This window comes from Bacillus rossius, chromosome 17, assembly GCF_032445375.1.
Source record: "Bacillus rossius redtenbacheri isolate Brsri chromosome 17, Brsri_v3, whole genome shotgun sequence".
NCBI classification, from domain to species: Eukaryota; Metazoa; Arthropoda; class Insecta; order Phasmatodea; family Bacillidae; genus Bacillus; species Bacillus rossius.
Genome location: NC_086344.1, coordinates 34,660,344 through 34,681,444, shown reverse-complemented (window position 1 = coordinate 34,681,444; position 21,101 = coordinate 34,660,344). Strand labels below are relative to the sequence as shown.

Genomic DNA, 21,101 nt, shown 5'->3' with positions numbered 1-21,101 from the left:
TATATATATATATATATATATATATAATATTCTCGTCGTTCAGGCACACGGCGTGAACTTTGCCCGTCCTCTACAGAGGGTAGTGGCTGGCGAGGATGCTGGGATGGCTTGTACCAGCATCTCATTGACGCTCCTGTGCAAACACCTCTGAGTCAAGATGGAATGGCGTATCCATTTTCCCCTCTCTCCGGCTATCGCGAAGCTCGCGCAGAGTCGACGGAGGTTCGGCCCGTACGGGAGAGCATGTACTGCACACATTCGATTACGGGCCCTGGACCCCAGGACCGATTCCCGTGGGGGGGGGGGGGGGGGGGGAGAGGAATTTTACTACAACCACGTGCTTATTTATAATTGCACGGTTATTTCTTACCTACACTCTGTTTAGATTGTTGTTTTTTAACCTTAAAAATACAGGTTATAATCATGGTTACTAAATATTTCATAAGTCAGAAAACTTTATCTTTTGTTTATGAAAAATTATTTTATTTTTAAAATAACCACAGCAAGTAATTTATATTTATTTCACACACTTAGATAAAAATGAAAATAGTTGCGGAAAAATAAAATTTAGCTGTAGGTGTGTAAAAATCTTCTAAAATTTCATTGGATAAAAAATAACCAATTTTTTCTTAGTTTATAAACTATTGTAATAGTTAAACATTTAACAATAAACAGCGCTGGACCCAGTGGTCCACCTAGTTCCACCATTGGGGGGGGGGGGGGATTGGCATGCACACAGGAGAACCTTTTTTCTACACTTGCACAAAAGATTCCTTTGGGAAACAGTTGTCAAGAAATAGTTTGTAACACTAAAAGAAATATATTGAAACTTTGTGCAAACACACGGCTGTCGTTATTTTTGCATTTGCGAAATACGTTTTTCGATATACGTAAATACAACATATTAATCCGGAAGTTGGCCCATAATTTTACATTTTAATTGATGTTTCATTCACAACATATTTTTTTTTCAAACCATTGAATTAGATTTTTAATTTGTTTTATCATGCTTATTAATGTACGCAGATAATGATGGAAAGCCTATTCAGGGAACGGCTTACAAATAAATTTAACTATTGGAAGTAGTGGGACAACACAGAAGTATAAATTCCGGGTAAGAATCCTAACCCAGCGAACACTATTTTGTAGCGAAGCAGTTGTTTTCATCTAAATGTTCAAATTTACAAATATCTGTAATTTTACAAAAATATTTTTGTTCCATTTACACACACACATATACTGTATATACATTTATAATATGAATACATTTTAGTACATACATATCATTATAAAAACATACTACAGTTAATATGATTATTTTTATAATTTAGTAGACATGGACATCAATGTATCAACTAATTGCCACGATGCCAGATAATTGTGTAAATATGTTACATAACTTTGCAATGCAAATAATGTAAAGGATATAAATAAAAGTAATATTTTTAAATTGATAACATTTACTGCGAGATAGTTTAGCTATAAGAACTGCAATATTTACTTCACAAAAAATAAAACTTTATTTTCTAAAAGTTTTATATTATAACACATTGAAAAATCATTTAGAATGAAGACAGATAAAACATAATTTAAAAGTATTCATACATACATATTTTGAAGGATGAATGTTGTTCGTAAAAATTAACAACATGTATAGTGCATCGTACCCAGCACGCTTTAAAAATTTTAATTTTAGCTTCTAGTGCGGGAAGAACCCGAGTACGTTCTTTGAATGGTTCTTGCAATGCAGAAGAATTGCTTAACGCATTTTAATGGGCAAACGCCATTGCTGATTTTCACTGCTTGTCATATAAAATTCACAAGAATGAACGATAAATAGATGATTACACAAACACACAGAAAGTAAGTCAAAATTAGCAGATCTAGACAGGACTGATAATTCCGTGTAAATGATTAGTTGGGGGGGGGGGGGGAATTACATATCAGACGAATAGTCTCTCGTATCTCTCTTAGTTGTCAGCCCACTGTTCTTTTTTTTCCCCCGACTTACTTCTTCCAAGCATATCTCTGGGCTGTGTATGTGTTTGACATTTGACATTTGCTGATTTTCGGTATGCTTTCTGTCTGTTTGTGTATTGATCTGTTTCTTGTCCAAAAACTTGTGGTGTCTCTACGAAAGCCCGTGAAAACCAGCAGGGGCGTACGTAGATCCATGAAAATGATATCACGGAATTTTGTCCCATTCGTTTTACGAATCTCTCCCTCCATCTACCCGGTCTAAAATCTATATTTAAAAAAAAATGAAATAAAAAAAATATTTTACGCACGATTGCAAGCCGAGTTGCTCTTTAAAATATATTGCCCGTTTATCTGTCCCATAAACACCGCGCGAACACGGCTGCGCTCCGACGAAATCCATTTCCATTATTGCACGCCGCTGCTGTTGTAACATGGGGCGTATATTCGCGGTCCTTGGATTACTGCGCGCGGGCGAAAAACAGCAACCGAAATACGGCCTTCCGGTTTCAACAGTTTCCAAGCCTTAGTGGTGTATATTATATGCTATAACTTTAGTAAGAAATGCTCAATGACAGGGCCGGATTTAGGGGAGGGGCAACCGGGGCTTTCGGGGCCTCCACAAACGGAGGGGCCCCCACAAATCCTTTGATATTCTTTTTTTTTCGCTGTTTTGGAGCTTGAAGATTCGGAACTATACCGTGAAGCTTAATGGACTGACGAACTGATGGATTTCCATAAAAATTTGGACTGTGTGTGGACTCGAGAACCCTCAGTCCGAACTGTCGTGTGTGTGTGTGTGTGTGTGTGGGAACAACGTCTCGCCAGTCCAAACCGTCAGTCCGAACAATCATTCATTCCATCGGCTGAGTGTCGTGGTAGACGTCTTTGTCCATACTCGTTGGTTGCTTTTGCTGTTTTCTTCTCCGCCTTTTTGACGTGACAACGTCTAATAAATCGATGAACGCTGGCTGCATGCACGAAAAAAAGTGTCCCGTAACGCACATTGTCCCGTTACGCTGTGTCCCGTTACGCTAATTGTACGCTTGCGCCGCATCTATCTCTCTTCCACTCGATTGAAACAACCATCGATTTGACTTTTTTCGAGGCACATTAAACTTGAAACACTCGCATTCGTTTCCTACTATTTTTCTATCATCGTCCTATCCTTAACAGAATAACACAGATTGGAAGAAGTTAAATAGCAAACATGTATAAAAGTTATGGTTAAAATAATCTCTTCGTTAAAGTAATAAACATATTTGAATTAATGAGTTCAAATAAAAGTAAATTTATCAATTAAATTGTAGATTTCATTTCACTCCTTCTTTGAATCCATACAAAATAGTGATAATTCAATAAAAATGATTAAATTTGATTCATAAAAGTATGCAATAATTTCATCAATGTATTGTTATGACGTTGTCACGTTAAACTATCGTCCGTAAACCGACTTTACAGACAACCAATTTTTTTCTTACCAAAAGTGCAACATGAAAAGTTTCTTCCATTATTCTACGGTGAAAACGACACATCCAAAAGCAAACATCAAACTCAATACTGATCATATGTTGGGAAGGCTTCAGTCCAGTCCAAACAGTCGGTTCGGGCTGAGCATTCCGAACTGGTAAGCTGTACTGATCGTGCGCGGAGGGCCTTTAGGAGTGATCTTTGTAAAGGGGACGCACCACAACGCCGAAATACCACAACGCCGATATGCCAAATTGACCACAACGCCGACAGCTAGAAAACTGCTGTGTACCACAACGCCGAATTACCACAACGCCGAATTACCACAACGCCGAAATACACTAACGCCGAAAAAGTCATTGCAGGACTGCCACAAAGGTTACGTTAAGTTAGACTAGGTTAGGTTAGACACTAGGTTAGGCTAGGTTAGGCTAGGCTAGGATAGGCTAGGTTAAGTTAGGTTAGGTTGTATTACGCTAGGTTAGGTTAGGTAAGGTTAGGTTTGATTGTAGTATTTCGGCGTTAAGGTACGTTTAAGAAACACACACAAATTCATTCAGATGTTATTTCGGCGTCGCGGTACACAGCAGTTTTCTAGCTGTCGGCGTTGTGGTCAATTTTGAAATTCGGCGTTATGGTATATTCGGCGTTGTGGTAACGACCCCTTTGTGAATGTGATGGTCATTTTGTTGCCTCTTGTCCACGTAAACGCATTCATTGATCTCTCAAACAACCCCCTCGTATATTGTGGTGTTGGGAGAGGTGGGGTATGTGGTAGGGATATCGTAGTTGCAGGATGACAAATGGCCTCCTGGGACTGTCCGGCGAATCCTCCCCTACCCTTATCGCAAAAACCCCTACCTTCCCCCCTCTCCTCTTCGTCGAACAGCCTCCCCTGACCGGATGCGAGGACCAAGAGGCTAGCGTCCGTTCGTGGGAAGAGAAGGGGGTGGAAGGAGCGTGGAAGGAGGGGTATAGGTGCATGAATATTTCGCACAGGTATCCCACGCTCTCCTCCCAACTTGTGATTTACGCTCCGGGAAGGCAGAAGTTCGATCCCAGGCGGGCCGTAGCTGGCACACGCGCGGGCGTTGAGATCCGCAGGGCGAAAAGGCCGTGTGTCAAACCAACCCCTTCCGACCGCAAACTGGAATTTTCAAAATTAAAATATTTTTTTTGTCGATGATCAGTGCTTCATCAGTGCTAATTTCTGCAGGTGAGCTATGATCTGACATGAAATATATTATATATAGAGTCCCGGAAATTTCGCGGATTCCTCTGGCCTCAGGATAGAATTCAAAGTTATAGGTGTGCTCGACCCATGTTTACTTTCCCGTTGGTTGATTTCTAAGCGAGAACATTTTTATCCTTGTTATTTTGCACTACCTGATTCGCTTACTTCTCTCCTAGCTGGATATCGTTGGCTCACGGTCGTAGAGGGGCGTGTCCAGATAACTGCGGTCCAATCATGAACACAGTGCGACAGTGTGGAGGTTTGCATTCTAGCTTGCGGCTAAATGAATCCGCGAAAATTCCGTGGCTCTAATTATATAGTACTCACTTAGGCGTATCAATAAGTTTACGTCAAATAATATATTTAAAAAAGAAAAAAAAATGACAGTATGAAACTAAATGAAAGTATTGCCGTTTATTAATTTTTTCCACGTAACTTCCATATGCACGTCGGGGCATTTGTCCCGACGTTTGTTCAGTTTGAAAATCCCGGATCTCGTATCGCTCTGTCGGTTGCGGAGAGAGCCCACATTCGCACAACCCGTGATAGCCCGTCGTCGGAGCCACACTTCTCGCCGCCTAGGATCTTTCAGTGTGATCGGGGCTTCCTCCAGAGTTGACGATGTAACTGCGCATTTCGCCGGGGACAGAAGAACGCTATCGGTACGTGGACTCGCGAGTTTTTGCATTACGCCCGGTCAGTAGCAGTGCCGTCCAAGTTCCCCCCCTTTTTTTTTTTAGAGAAAAGTTAAAACTTTTACTAATTCTTACCCTACTTAAAACTTGACGCATTCGTTACTTAAAGATACGCCATCGTATTTTCTAATATATAAAAATTGTCCTTACTTTCAATATCAAGCTTTCATATTTTATTTTTCTTCATCTATTACCCGTTGCACTTTCTAAATATATTAATCCTGTCAAAACGGAGAAGACAACATGGCTGAGTTGAAATGACGGGCAGGCTGCAAAAAAAATATTAATCATTTGTAATTTGAGGCTCAACCTGACGTCAATTGGCCAAGATTTTAAAATAGGCTACAGCTTTTTTTGATGTGTAACATCTTAGTTCTTAGTATACAGCGACGGAAGTCGCATGGAACGGAAATGTGTAACCACGGTGCTGCCATCTGCGGAGGATGGCGTGAAACAAAGTTCACAAAGCCAAAGGAAAGCTTTATAATATTAATTTTTTAATGATTTTGAACAAAACGGTGAGTATTTTGATAAAATTCAGTGTTAAAAATAAGGTCCAAATCCAGGGTTTATTATTTTTCAAGGTTTTTTTTTTCTATTTTATCGCGCCGTTTCATTATATAGTTTAAAAAATTCGCTCTTCTAATCAAATATTTTAATATTCGACATGGTGGCTCTGGCAGCAAATTTTAACGGTGGATGCGGAAACTACGTGTGATTCGCGTACATAAATGTACGTAGTTGAAAACACATTTTTTTCGAATATTTATCACGCTTGGCATTATTTTAAAGAATCGTACGTTAAATTTCGTGTCCGGATTTCTTATTATAATGGTATATGCAACATGAGAACACATTAAATTGCTCGTTACCGAGGTTAGATGTTACACATCACTGGCGAGTACTGGAAGATTTGCTGAAAATTTTTGTTTTTCATTTACGCAGTCAAAAACCGGGAAATTTTCGCTGCGAGCAGCCACAAATTGAGCACTGATACAACACACATTAAATATTTCATTATGGGGGTAAAAAAGAGAACGGATGATTGCATTATTACTCAGTCAGTTATATCCCCTTTTCTAATACGCTTCACGCCCGTCTTATATAATACGGCTTATGACATAACCTCCCCCCTTCCCTTTTTCCACACTAGTGGTAGATTTTAACCATCATATTGGCAAGATAAATTGCCCGGTAGTTTCCTAAGCTACGGTCCCGTTTTTTTTTAACCTCATTTTCCACCCGCACATATTTCATTTCGTAGACGTAATAAGTTAGGGGGTTTTTGGTGTGTGCAATATTTTTGCGTAGCAACAAAATTTTCTGTACTTTAACAAACGATTCCTTGGGAAACCAGCTGCCAAGAAATAGTTTGTTATACTACAAGAAATGTATTGTAACTTTGTACAACACATGACTATGGTTATTTTTGCATAAATGAAATTAGTTTTTTAGGATAATTCTGAGTATATTGTTACGAGTATAATGTGGGGTGACAACTGAGTTCATAAGGTATCGCCCAATTAATTGGTTCAGTTTTATTTATTACAAATGCCTAGGGGCAGGTATTTTTTGCGAAAAGATCTGAACGCATATTAGACTGCAACAAGGTATACCCGCACCTGTGGTTTCTTACTTGTTATTGGCGGCCGTCTGTGAGAGAAGTCGTTGCCTTGTTTGACCGAGCCACTCAGGACGCGTTTGCTTCCGCACTGGATCACTGCGATTGGTGTTGTAACAATCGATATGTATCTGGGAGAAACTAACCCAATCACGAAACACAGACGATGCTACAGTGTTTTAACCTTAAGCTATTCTCGAAAGCTTTTCGCGAGATCTGCATGCCCCTACTAGAGACCTGCAAAATTCACGGGTTCAATGACCTCCAGGATAGACTCTACTACACTCTACACACTCGGGCAAATGCCACCTGTTCATTGGCTACTGACTTGTGAGTCGTCTCGACCGTGTTTTTAACACCTTATTTAAACAATACTCACTTCATGATGGCAATTTTACGATTTTTCCTAGAAAGCTCTTTCGAGCTTATGGCATCTGAGTTTCACAAAAAATGTCTTTATTTTTTTATAAATTTTTTTAAATAATATTAAGCTCTTAGGTTTTGTGGAAATCTTATTATTTTTTTTTCTGTATTTTGATGGCTAGTTAATAATTTTTTTACAATAGCGAAATATAGACGATAAGAATTTTGTTCTGCCTTTATTAATTAAGACAAACCACCTTCGTCTTGCGAGATTTATTTATTCACTATATACAGTTTTGTCCAAATATAAATTATTTATCCAAAATCCATTCTTTCAAAAAACATTAAAATATATACATACAAGTTTTTGTGTAGTTAACATTTCATTAAATTCTTAATTATGTTTTGTTTAAAAAATCATTTCTAAAATTAATACATACCCTAATAATTAATTACTTAATAATGAATTAATTTAGGATTTAAAGGTTATTTAAGTAACAATTTAACGTTATCAAAAGTTTATAAACAAAATATAATGATCTTAAAAATTGCTAATGGTATTATAATTTTAGTGGTGTCTCTATAATTCCTCCATGAAGCTACGGTTTGTTTTGCTAACCAACTTTTCAACCAAGGGTGTCTTCAAATGGACCTCATTGTTTCATCTGGACTCTCCCAAGGTGCTATTGTTTCCGGACTGCGCAGGCTGACAGGCAAAGACACATGTGTCCGTCCGTCAGTCTTAACATCAGTCCGTTTGTCCATCTGTCTGTATGTCCAACCGTCTCTACATCAGTCTTTTCATCCATCCGTTCGTTTTGTTTGTCTGTCCGTCAGTTCGCGCTTGCCTGTCCATCCATCCATTCATCCGTCTGCCAATGAATTTGCCCATTTTCCCATGTGTGTCCGTCCGTCTGTACTTCAGTCTGTCCGACCATTCGTCTTTCCGTTCTTCTGTGCGTACATCCATCAGTCTGTTGGTCCATCCGTCAGTCTGTTCGTTCGTCCGTCTGTACGCCCGTACGATCGTCCGTACGTCTGTCCTTCAGTCCGTGACGTTGGAGGACCAGCAAAGATGTCATTCCGTCTGTCAGTCCGGGATTTTAACATCCCGCACAGACGTCCGTCTGTCAGTCCGGGATGTTGGACAACCCGCACAGACGTCCGTCATCCGTCTGTCAGTTTGGAATGTTGGACAACCCACACAGATGTCCGTCCGTCTGTCTGTCCGGGATTTAACATCCCGCACAGACGTCCGTCCGTCTGGTATGTTGGACATCCCGCACAGACGTCCGTCTGTCAGTCCGGGATGTTGGACAACCCGCACAGACGTCCGTCATCCGTCTGTCAGTTTGGATTGTTGGACAACCCACACAGATGTCCGTCCGTCTGTCTGTCCGGGATTTAACATCCCGCACAGACGTCCGTCCGTCTGGTATGTTGGACATCCCGCACAGACGTCCGTCTGTCAGTCCGGGATGTTGGACAACCCGCACAGACGTCCGTCATCCGTCTGTCAGTTTGGATTGTTGGACAACCCACACAGATGTCATTCCGTCTGTCAGTCCGGGATTTTAACATCCCGCACAGACGTCCGTCCGTCTGGTATGTTGGACATCCCGCACAGACGTCCGTCTGTCAGTCCGGGATGTTGGACAACCCGCACAGACGTCCGTCATCCGTCTGTCAGTTTGGATTGTTGGACAACCCACACAGATGTCATTCCGTCTGTCAGTCCGGGATTTTAACATCCCGCACAGACGTCCGTCCGTCTGGTATGTTGGACATCCCGCACAGACGTCCGTCTGTCAGTCCGGGATGTTGGACAACCCGCACAGACGTCCGTCATCCGTCTGTCAGTTTGGATTGTTGGACAAACCACACAGATGTCCGTCCGTCTGGTATGTTGGACATCCCGCACAGACGTCCGTCTGTCAGTCCGGGATGTTGGACAACCCGCACAGACGTCCGTCTGTCAGTCCGGGATGTTGGACAACCCGCACAGACGTCCGTCATCCGTCTGTCAGTTTGGATTGTTGGACAAACCACACAGACGTCCGTCCGTCTGGTATGTTGGACATCCCGCACAGATATCCGTCCGTCTGTCTGTCCGTGATGTTGGACAACCCGCACGACTCGGCAGGTCGTAAAGCAATGCTCGCGCCTCCCCGCGACGTGCTAATGGCCTCGTCGCCCCTCGGACGGGCCGATGCGCAGATGTCACCGAATGTCACGTGTTCAAGTCACGTCACCTTCCGCTAGGTTGGGGTGTGACGTCATCCTTCAACAACCGAGAGTTTCCATCTCGGATCCAACAGCCTTGAGACTGTAACCAATTTTTGAGTTTATTACCACAAAATCGATAAGAAAATTCATAATTTAATAAATGGTAACTATAACATTATAAATAAACCTTGTGAAAATTATTTTCTTTTAAGGCTTTTTATATATTGGTAATTATTAAATTTATTTATAATATATAATAAGATATATAAGTTCGCAAAGAATGACTTAATGCAACAACATTCATAGCAGGGTGATACTTCAGTGGCTGACCACTGCATTTCGTGGCAGGAGCGGAGGCAGAATTTCATTTCAGTTTGTGGGGAGTCGGTATATTGTTTGCTGTTCGCTTTCAAATTCTTTCCTTTTGTTGGTGGGAATGATAGGTTTTTTTTTGTGGAGGGGCGAGATTTCAGTTGCGGGGAGGGTGGTTGTATTCCCCCCCCCCCAAAAAAAAACACTCCCTCTTCTCCCTTGCGGATTATGACATCCATTTCTGGAACCAGGAAGTACAATTAATAATTCCCACAAGTGAAAAAGAAAAAGAAAGGTTTTTCATGCAGACTTATATTTAGCATTGTGTGGGTAAAATTTATAATAATGAAGGAAATGTTAGAAAAATTAAGGTTATGTGGTATCGACTCCTTCCCCTCCAAATTCTTCATACGCCACTGAATTCAGCATAAATATTTCTCTATACTTTTACAAGACATTCTGGAAACATGTTGCCAAGAAAAAGATGGTAACGCTACAAGTATGACATTTTAACTTTGTGCAAATTATGCATGCAATACGGTTTTAGAAATAATACTGAGTATTTCTTACAAAAATTTTGCACATAATTCTATATTTCACCTGACGTTTCATTCAAGCATTATTTTTTTTTTAACCCGCGGAAAAAAATATAATCGAATATTCAATAATTTAACTTTATTTTGTTTCATCAAGCTTGTTAATGTACGCAGTTGATACAGGACGTTTATCCTGGGAACGGTTTGCAAATAACTTTTAGAGTATTAAAGGTACCTGAGATCACACAGAGGTGAGAATCCGAACCCAGCATTACTGCTAACACTGTTTTGCAATGATACAGCTGTTCTTCTTGTGCAGATATCTGTAATTGAAATGAAAACTTCTTTAGCCGCGTTAAACGATTTTCTGGTAGGGGCAAAACTTACGGGTTCGCATCACCGACATGCTGTAGTGGCAGTAAGTGAAGTTAATTTGACCACGTGAATACATGACCTAGGTCTGACATCACTGGCAAGTCATAGCCAGGTAATGAATTTTTACGTAATTTTGACATACCACTGACATCTGTCGTGATTAAAAAATGATGTAAGAATAAATGATATCATGCTGACATCGTACTGATACAATACCAAAATCATTTTCTTACGTACATTTGACGTAGAAATGTTGTCACATTATTACACATTTACAGTTTTCACTTCTGTTGACAGTCCCCATGACTGGCTATTTTTTGACGTGACAGCGTCTAATAAATCGTCTAATAAATCGATGAACGCCTGCTGCACGCACGAAAAAGTGTCCCGTAACGCACATTGTCCCGTTACGCTCATTGTACGCTTGCGCCGCATCTATCTCTCTTCCACTCGATTGGAACAAATATCGATTTGACTTTTTCGAGGCACATTCAACTTGAAACACTCCCATTTAGTTTACTACTTTTCCTATCATCGTCCTATCCTTAACAGAATAACACAGATTGGAAGAAGTTACATAGCAAACATGTATAAAAGTTATAGTTGAGATAATCTGTTCGTTAAAGTAATTAAACTATTTGAATTAATGAGTGCAAATAAAAGTAAATTTATCAATTAAATTGTAGATTTCATTTCACTCCTTCATTGTGTCCATACAAAATAGTGATAATTCAATAAAAATGATTCAATTTTATTCATAAATAAAAGTATGCAATCATTTCATCAATGTTTGGTGATGACATTGTCACGTTAAACTATCGTCCGTTAACTGACTTCACAGACGAACAATTTTTTTAAGTTTTCACTTCTGTTGACAGTCCCCATGACTGGCAATTTTTTTTTTTGTGAATGCGCAGATTTGCAGATACCTGTAATTTTTACGTGAACGGTTCCGTTAGAAGTTTTGCCGCGGTTATCTCGAAGTGGAATAATCCGCTGTCCGAGAGAGGGTCGATACCCCGTGAAGCGGGGGTTTGCGGCGTCAGTAGCAGGACTAACCCACTGTGGAGGATCACCCCCCCCCCCCCCCCTCTTCACTGCTCCCCTCCACTCGCCTCGCCGCCGGACACAGCGGACCTGAGGCCGGAGACGTGGAAGAGAGTTCCGGTTGCGGATGGCAGGAAGCGGAAGCAGGGCCGCAGCTGGAGCTTCCGCCGTTGCGCTCCGCCGCGGTACACCGCGTCACTCGTACAGACCGGGATAAATTCGCGGATTCATTTCACGACAGCCTAAAAATTCATGTAGTTTTGCCTCAGTGCTGCCTCTGCTATTGGCTCACAACTCACCTGGATGACTCCGGGCCGGTGAGAAACACTCGACCGAAGCTGTGTGTCGAAAATCACAGGCCGCTACGTTGGGAACACCTTCACAAGACAGCAGCCAATGAGAGGGTGACATTTGACCGAGTGTACGTAGAACTATAAAGTTCATCCTAGAGGTCATTGAACCCGCGAATTTTTCCGGTCCCTACACATCAGTTATTTTATTATCTCTCTCTTTCACGAGCCAGATTTCCCTGCGGGGGGAGAGAGAGAGAGAGAGAGAGAGAGACAACGCAGGTGAATTTTGCTCTACTATAAGAATAAACAAGTATATTAAAAAATGTCATTCCTTCAGCGATGTCAAGTCTGCTACCTTTTCCCTTCGGTACGCTTCTTCTTCGCGAATTGTTTTTCTTTCAATTCCATCTTTTACTGGCTCTTCTGTCTCATGCGATAGGTAAATTGTCTTTAAAAATGGTCGTTAAAATGGCTCGGGTTTTACCGTAAGTGCATTCTAGCCAGTGCTGTGCTCAGAAGGAGCCAAAAAATGTTGATCCTAAATTACATAAAAAAAATTGTTTCAAAAAATAAAAAAGGTTGAATTCAAGATGGTGTCTTTCAGTTACTTAAAAATAGATTTTCATCAGATGATGCTCTCGATGAAATACAAAAAGAAAATGTATTTTTAAAATTCTCATTCCACAGTTTCCTTAAAAAAATATATGATTTTTTTAAAGCATTTAAAAATAATTTCCTTACATTATAAAGTTGTGTCTAAAACTTTCGTACTCTATGGCTAGAGACCTGTAAAAATTCGCGATTTCAAATCCCTAAAGGATAGACTCCATAATCCTCTATGCACTCGTGCAAATTACATCTGCTGATTGGTTACCGACTCGTAACACCTGTTGACTGGAATGATCGTGATTCGCTAATTCTTCTGTTAAAGATTTTTCATTGGCCCAGAGTCCTTCAGATAGACTGTGGCCCAATCACAGAAGCAAAATAATGTCAAAAGTATTTGGACTCTATCCTATAGCGAAATGAATCCGCGAATTTTACAGGTCTCTACTATGGCGTACATCTGGCAACAGAACAGACTGAAACGAGGTTAGCGCTACTGGCAGCATTCGTTCCCTACGAAAGAGAGAGAGAGAGAGAGAGAGAGAGAGAGAGTAAATGCCCATTTGAATGCACACAGCAAACTAAGGATGAAACATGATCTAGTACTGTGTGACTAAAGCTATACGTCACATCTTCTGACGATTCCTGACTCCACGTCCTAAACCACACGAGTTAACGGTCGTAACCTCTGGTAGTAACGCGCGGCAACAGGTGTAGGCCATTACAGAGCTGAGCATATCTCGTATGGTCGCTAACTTATAATGGAAAAAACCGTTAAAGAGTGTATGACCCGTAACGTTTCATTATTTTACAATTGTCTTAAATACTGGGAAACTTGTAGATGCTTTCAGTGTCTTAACTTTCAGAACATGAAATTCACATTTCTGTTTGCGTAATCAGCACAATACAAGGACCATTTCTAAGGTTTTTGTGTTGTACGGGATAAGGAAAAAAAAAGTATTTGATTTTGAAAATGTTTTTAGGTTTAAAGATGATACCACTTGCTAATCGATGATATGGTTATGTTTTCCTTCAGAAACTTTCATTTAAGCTTACTTAGCAGTCGGAACCATCGAAACGTTAAGAATTTGTGAAAATTGGATAAAAATGTCTCTGAAATAAATTCAAACCATACCATTAAGTATGCAGTAGTATTGCCTTTTAACCTTCAATTTTTTTTTAATGTAATCTATTTAATTCCTCATATCGGTGCTACAAAAAATCGTTTAAAATGTCAATTTGTCAGTTAATCATGCAAAACCTGTTATGCATACACGTGTGTTCTTTTTTTTTATTTAAACTTCTCAAAATTTCTACAAGCTTAACGTAAATACCCAGTAACAATGGGTATGGATTATTCCCCGGCATCTGTGTTTTTTGTTGTCCCTGTAGCTCCAATACTTAAAGTTATTTTGGATCAGTTCCCTGAATAGCGTTCCAGTACTAACTGCGCATATTAATAAGCATAACATAAAAAAATTTCTTGAATGAAATATCAATTAAAAATATACAATTATTCACAATTTTTGTAAGAAATACTTAGTATTATCTCGAAAAAACATATATCATAAATTTGTATTATCTTTGAAAGATTTGTGCAATGGGAGTGCATGACTTGATGAAAGCTTTTGGGCATACGCCATTGCTAAGCACTTTTTCTGTAGAAGAAAACTAAAAAATACCCAAAAGACAAAAAAAACACGGACACGGCCGTGTGTTGTACGTGAATACGTGTACGTAACAGGTAATATTTTCTATACAAAATATTAAATACGCTATTTTTTATATTTTAACTCCATATATATTCACTGTAACTATTTTACACTGTTTTAAATATGCAATCGATATATTTTTACGAGAGCTGACGATTGAAACCCAAACGAACGTCGTAGCTTCTCCGAGCCGAAAGTTAAACTAAATGGAAATCTCGAAAACGCAGCATAATGACCTCAGAATGACGGCGTTTTCCCCCTCCACCGTGCACGAATGCGTCACAGTCCTCTCTTAACGTAACGAATTCTCTTGATCCATTAGCTGTCCAGTAGTGTGATAAAATTTTGTGATGGAGATGATAGATAAATAGCTGCAACACTGAAAGTGTATCCCTCCGATTTTGTTATCATTCGTATTTTTGAATTGCCTTGGAAGCAATTTTAAAGACGTATTCACGTAAAAAAATTGGTTGTCTGCAAAGTTGGTTTACGGACGATAGTTTAACGTGACGTCATAATAAAACATTTATGAAATGAGTGCATAGTTTTATGAATAAAAGTGAATCATTTTTATTGAATTATCACTATTTTGTATGGATACAAAGGAGTGAAATGAAATCTACAATTTAATTTATAAATTTACTTTTATTTCACTCATTAATGCAAATATGTTTATTACTTTAACGAAGAGATAATTTTAATTATAACTTTTTACATTTTTGCTATTTAACTTCTTCCAATCTGTGTTATTCTGTTAAAGATAGGACGGTGATAGGAAAAGAAGGAAACGAATGGGAGTGTTTCAAGTTTAAAGTGCTTCGAAAAAGTCAAATCGATGGTTGTTCTAATCGAGTGGAAGAGAGATAGATGTGGCGCAAGCGTACAATGAGCGTAACGGGACACAGCGTAACGGGACACTTTTTCGTGCGTGCAGCCGGCGTTCATCGATTTATTAGACGTTGTCACGTCAAAAAAAAAAATACAGAATTGGTTCGTTCGTTTGGCAGCTACGATGCCACGGACAAGATGCGCGGATACACACACTGTTCGCGTCGCGGGCTGGAAAAAGTTTTCGTGTGGCGAAGACCGTCTGGTGGCTCGCCTGCGAACCGACTGTTGCTTAAGGCAGTCACTGAATTATTCATGCGGAGACGCTTTTCCGAGGCTGACCTCTTGATACCAGGATGTTGACTCGGGTAAATTAGCTCCGTCAGCCGAGCGAGCCGTCACAACTTGAATGTTACTCCGTAGAAGCAGTAATTTTATTTATTTTTTTCCTCATTCTTTGTCGCGAAGTATAACGGGTATTTCGAGTCGGGGCTAAGTGTTGGGTTGCGTTCCGAGAGAACGGTTTAGCGTGACCTTCGGGGAAAGGAGAGTTATGAGCCACTTTCCAGAGTTCGGTCACGAGTTTAATAGAATCTCCGAGCTCCAGAGATTAATTTACCAGCTCTCCGATTAACTGATGCTCAGTGAATTGGAAATAAGAGATTCTCTCCTGAAGGTATGTGAAACGCTGACTAAAGTACTTGAATAACTTGTCTCGTATGGGATTATATTTTTTTTTTAGATATGCGAATAAACTGTTGTTATTTTTTAAAAAACTACCCCTCTTTCGCCTTCTAGTATATAAAGTTTTTTGATTCTCTCTTAATGCCGAAATTATGCAAAAAGAAAACCTATCCGTACGAGTTAGGAATATTTAAAAAGGCTGTTTCCTAAATTTTTATTAAGAAATTTCCACTGAATGAAGAGTTAAAATTAAATGATATTTCCATTATTTACATGCAATTAAAATTAAATCTGGTACAGTTGCACTATAAAGAAAAATAAATAAATAAATAAAGGAATAACTCCAATTTGAAACACGGATGTTTCAAGATGGCGACTTTGCAAGAGTACTCTAGCTTCAAACGAAACTTAACTTACACCGATAAGCTTTTTTAATCATACATTACGCGGTACGAAACAAGCGCACGCAAGCTAGCAGTAGCTTTGATTCTGGGGTTGTAGCCGTGTCCTTGGCGAATAATAACCGACGTTACTGGTCGACATTGAATTCGCCAATCATCAGGGAGCAGTTACCTACTCATTAGGTACCTGCTCAGTGGGTAACTGCTCCCTGATGATGGCGACTGCAATGTCGAGCAGAAACGTCGGGTGAATTATTCGCCAAGGACACGGCTACAACCCCAGGAAGCCAAGCTACTTCAGACGATGGCCGCGAAAGCCTGCGAACACAAGCAAGCTACTTTGATGAAAAACACTGGTATCCAACCAAGACGTATAATATCTAGAGACAGGAAAAATTTGCGAATTCATTTCGCGATAGACTAAAATACAAATAGTTATACGTCAGTGCTGCCTCTGCTATCGGCTCACAACTCACCTGACGACTATGGGCCAATGAGAAACACCCAACCAAAGCTTTATCGAATCACAGGCTTCTTCGATGTGACGTCTCACAAGACAGCAGCCAATGAGTGGGCGACATTTGACCGAGTGTACGTAGGACTATAAAGTTAATCCTAGAGGTCATTGAACCCGCGAATTTTTCCTGTCCCTAATAATTAGAGACCTGCAAAATTCGCGGTTTCGATGGCCTTCAGGATAGACTGCACATACCCCTGAACACTCGGGCAAATAACGCAAGTTCATTCGCTGCCGACTTGTAAGTCGTCTCAGCTGGTTTGTCTGTGATTCGATCCTTCTTTGGTTGAGGGTTTATGACTGGTTGAGATTCGTCCAGATGTACAGTAAGCCGGTAGCAAAATTATCTAAGAGGTATGTGTATTTGAATTCTAGCCTATCACCGAACGAATCCGCGAATTTTGCAGGTCTCTACGTATGATATCCCGAAGACGGGGTGTGTGATGAATGAACGGCGATCTCTCGGTCTGGCCTGGTCGCACGACGCGTCACACTCCCGCGACGGGAGCGACGAGCGCGACGCGACGGAAGCGATTTCGTAAGCACGCGTGCACCAGACGAGCTGTCTCGTAGCTGTCGCCCCTGGCGACGAACTCCGCAACCTCACATGTTCCCGGATAATACTGAGTATTTCTCACTAAAAATGGGCGCATCATTTCATTTTATGACTAGCGACCGGAAAAAAATTCGCGGATTAATTTCGTGATAGGCTGAAATCCAAACACGTGTACAATTCCGCTGGTTTTTGCTATTGGCTCGAAGTTTAACTTGAGCTCTCTGGGCCAAATGAGAGATTATCGACCAAAGAATCGTCGAATCACAAGTTACCTAGTGGAGACGCCTCACATGTTAGCACCCAATGAACACACGTGTTTGCTTGAAAAATGCAGAGGATAATGAAGGCTATCCTAGAGGTAAATGAATCCGCGAATTTTTCAGGTCTCTAGTTATGGCTTGATGTAAGCTTTTGTACATGCGCCATTGCTAAGATCATGTATGTCTGTAGAAAAAAACTACAAAAAACCCAAAAGACAAAAACCAAAAACACAAATTAAGCAAAAAATTGCTGTTGTCAATAGGATATAAACACCACATAATATTACATAACAGGAATATGGTCAACAAAAAAAAAAAAACAAAGAAAAATGGTCTAACAGAACGAAAAAAAAAAACCACAAAAGATGACAGCACAAAAATATTGAACCCAAAAATTTCAGCACAACAGTTGAAACGAGACAAAAACACGAAACAAACACAATAGTTTTCCAAAACAGAAGAGAAAGAAACGAAAACAACACAAATGATGACAACATTTTATAATTTCATCGATTTTTCACATCCAAGCATAATTTTTTTTAAAATCATGACAAAGATAATTACATTTTTCAAAAAATTGGACTTTATTTCATTTGATCATACTTATTATGCGCGCGTTTCATACTGGAAAGTTATTCAGGGAGCGGTTTAGAAATAACTCCCTCTGTAAGGTACTGGGACAACGAACGCAGTATCACTGCGAACACAATTTTTGCAGTAAGTTATTACAGGGTTTTTTTTGTGTAAATGTACGAATTTACAAGCATCTGTAATTTGAAACAGATATTTCTTGTTCCATTTTTGAGTGCAGTCTCACAGGCGGCTGTAATGGTGTTTTTTTGGTCGAAAAATGTAAGAGTTCTTAAGTTATTTATAATTGAATTTATATTTCGTGTTAATTTAAGTTCTATTTTCACGAAATGACTCCTACCAAAGGCCGTATACCGAAAGCTGAGATGTTTACACGTCAATAAAGATTTTATTAACGTAACAGAGCTTACTAACATAAACTATATTTTAATATCACAAAGAAGTGGAGGAGGGGGGAAATTCGGAAGATGCACGAACGGGCATGGGAAGCCTTGTTTTCACAGACGAGAGAGCCAAAACCCGAAGTTCCCCGAAATATCTTTAATTATCTCTATAATTATCTTTAACGTAGCTATCCTAACCAAATCAACCGTCCACAATGTTTTAAAGTATTTATAATGTAGCTAAATGACCATTAGTAGAGTCCCGGAAATTTCGCGGATTCCTCTGGCCTCAGGATAGAATTCAATGTTATAGGTGTGCTCGACCCATGTTTACTTTCCCATTGGTTGATTTCTTAGCGAGAACATTTTTATCCTTGTTATTTTGCACTACCTGATTCGCTTACTTCTCTCCTAGCTGGACATCGTTGGCTCACGGTCGTAGAGGGGCGTGTCCAGATAACTGCGGTCCAATCATGAACACAGTGCGACAGTGTGGAGGTTTGCATTCCAGCTTGCGACTAAATGAATCCGCGAAATTTCCGTGGCTCTAACCATTAGTATCTTTTTATCAACATCGCCATATTTATTTACAATGAACAAAAAAAAACCGAAGATGCACGAACGGGCATTAGGTCGGGCTTCTGACTCGGGGCCAATGAATCTTAGGTGTCTGGTGGCTATTGCCGCCACCGCGTGCGCCCAGCCGTCGCGGTCACGGCCGATCGTTCCCGAGCGCGCCCGAAGACGGCCGACACTTCCTTGTCCCGCGCGCGACCTAGGCGCCGCATTCACCAGTGTGTGCGCGCGCGACCTGCCAAGGAGATCGGCATCGTGTTCTGCTGCAGGGGATCTCGGGTTCCGGAAGGTTACTTCCTCCATGCCGGGTGCTTGCGACTTCTTCTGCGAGGGGATCATTCTGACAGTCAATCACCTCCTGAGGCCCACAAATGGTAAACAGCTTCATCATGCAATTTTTTTTTTTTTTTTTAAGTGAAACTTAAAGTAGCTTGGCTTCCGGGTTGGTTGTAGCCGCGTACTCGGCGGAATAATCCAACCGACGTTTCGGTTCGACATTGCAGTCGCCATCATCAGGGAGCAGGTTACCCACTTGCGACTGCATCGTCGACCAGAAACGTCTCGGTGAATTATTCGCCAAGGATCGCGGCTGCAAACCCAGAAGCCAAGCTATGCTTCGGGCAATGGCCGTGAAAGCCTGCGAACATTATTAAAGTGAAACTTATTTGCTGAAGGAGGGCTAAAGTTTTCGAGCGTTACGGAAATTCCGATCGCTCGAGGGGAATATTTAGGTGCGTCGTTGGGGGAACCGGTAGAGGAGAGTGCGTAAGCGGCGACGCCACTCCAACGCATGCGCTAGCGGTCGAATGGGAATATGGAGAAAAAAAAGGGGGGGGGGGGGTTATGTACGTAGCGGAGCATGGTATACGCTAGTTGTGCATCGGTCGGAAGGGGAGACGGCAGGGGAGAGGTAGAAAATGACGCAGCAGTGATGCTACGGGATTCTGTTATGCTGCTTGTGTTTGTCTACTCCTATTTTTTTTTTTTACTTTAAGATCGTACCCGCATCCTTATCTGTTGTTCCGTCGCGCTTGGACTCCTTTTTTGTTTCAGTTCTTCGTCGCTTTTTATCGGAGCCGTTCTCTTCTTCGCTGTGCAAAGGGATAGTCAGCTCGGCTGCTCCGGCAACGAATTCTAGCGGCGGGTGCGGAAACTGCATGTCGTTCGCGTCCGGAAATGTAGTTGAAAAACACAATATTAGTACATGTGTCGCACTCGGCATTATTTTGAAGAGTTCTAGTCTATATTTAGTGTCCGAGTTCCGTATTGTAATTTTATTTTTAACATTAAGAGCACACGAATTTGCTCGTTACCGAAGTTAGATGTTTACACATCACTTAATTTTAAGTTTTTACAATTATTTTTTTAGAACCGTCCTAGAGGTAAGAAGCTAAGGAGTTTTGATTAGCAATATTTGCCAACATAATAGTTGAAGTCAACGTGAATTATAACGGTATTTATTGCTCTTGCGTTGTTAAAATCTTTATTTTAACAGCACTCACTTCATTTTGACATTTTAATTATTCTTCCTAACGAAATGCTTTCGAGCTATTACAATGAACTTCTAGCATTACCCCCTTTCAAGCATCTATGGTCTGTTACGTTACCAATTATTAACCAGAGTGATGTCAACTTCAGAACAGACGTCCACTATTACCTCCATGAGGTTTTTCACAGCAAGACCCCATACAAATAAATACTTATATATGCTTTTAATCATATACTTTAACGTTAAATATTAAATACTGGTACGTATAATTAAAAACCTTTATTTATTGTGAGTATTAGTGATTTTTAATTATTTTTCGAAACTTTTTTATGTGTATTTATATTAGTGA

General features: G+C 40.3%; 1 protein-coding gene across 29 annotated transcripts in view; it reads left to right on the top strand.

Moving 5' to 3' along the window:
• Positions 1 to 21,101, top strand: part of LOC134540897 (calcitonin gene-related peptide type 1 receptor-like) — a 391,875-nt gene that overhangs the window by 137,767 nt on the left and 233,007 nt on the right. For 2 of the 29 annotated variants that reach the window (XM_063383967.1, XM_063383964.1), the window contains exon 1: positions 19,473 to 19,637. The exons of 23 other annotated variants lie outside the window; for them this stretch is intronic. In XM_063383967.1, coding sequence (XP_063240037.1) covers positions 19,635 to 19,637 — 3 coding nt within the window. In that variant the 5' untranslated portion in view covers positions 19,473 to 19,634. Of the gene's footprint in view, positions 1 to 19,472; positions 19,638 to 21,101 lie in introns of those variants that run through there. 4 more of the 29 variants (XM_063383966.1, XM_063383952.1, XM_063383963.1 and 1 more) reach the window with 3 other exon arrangements.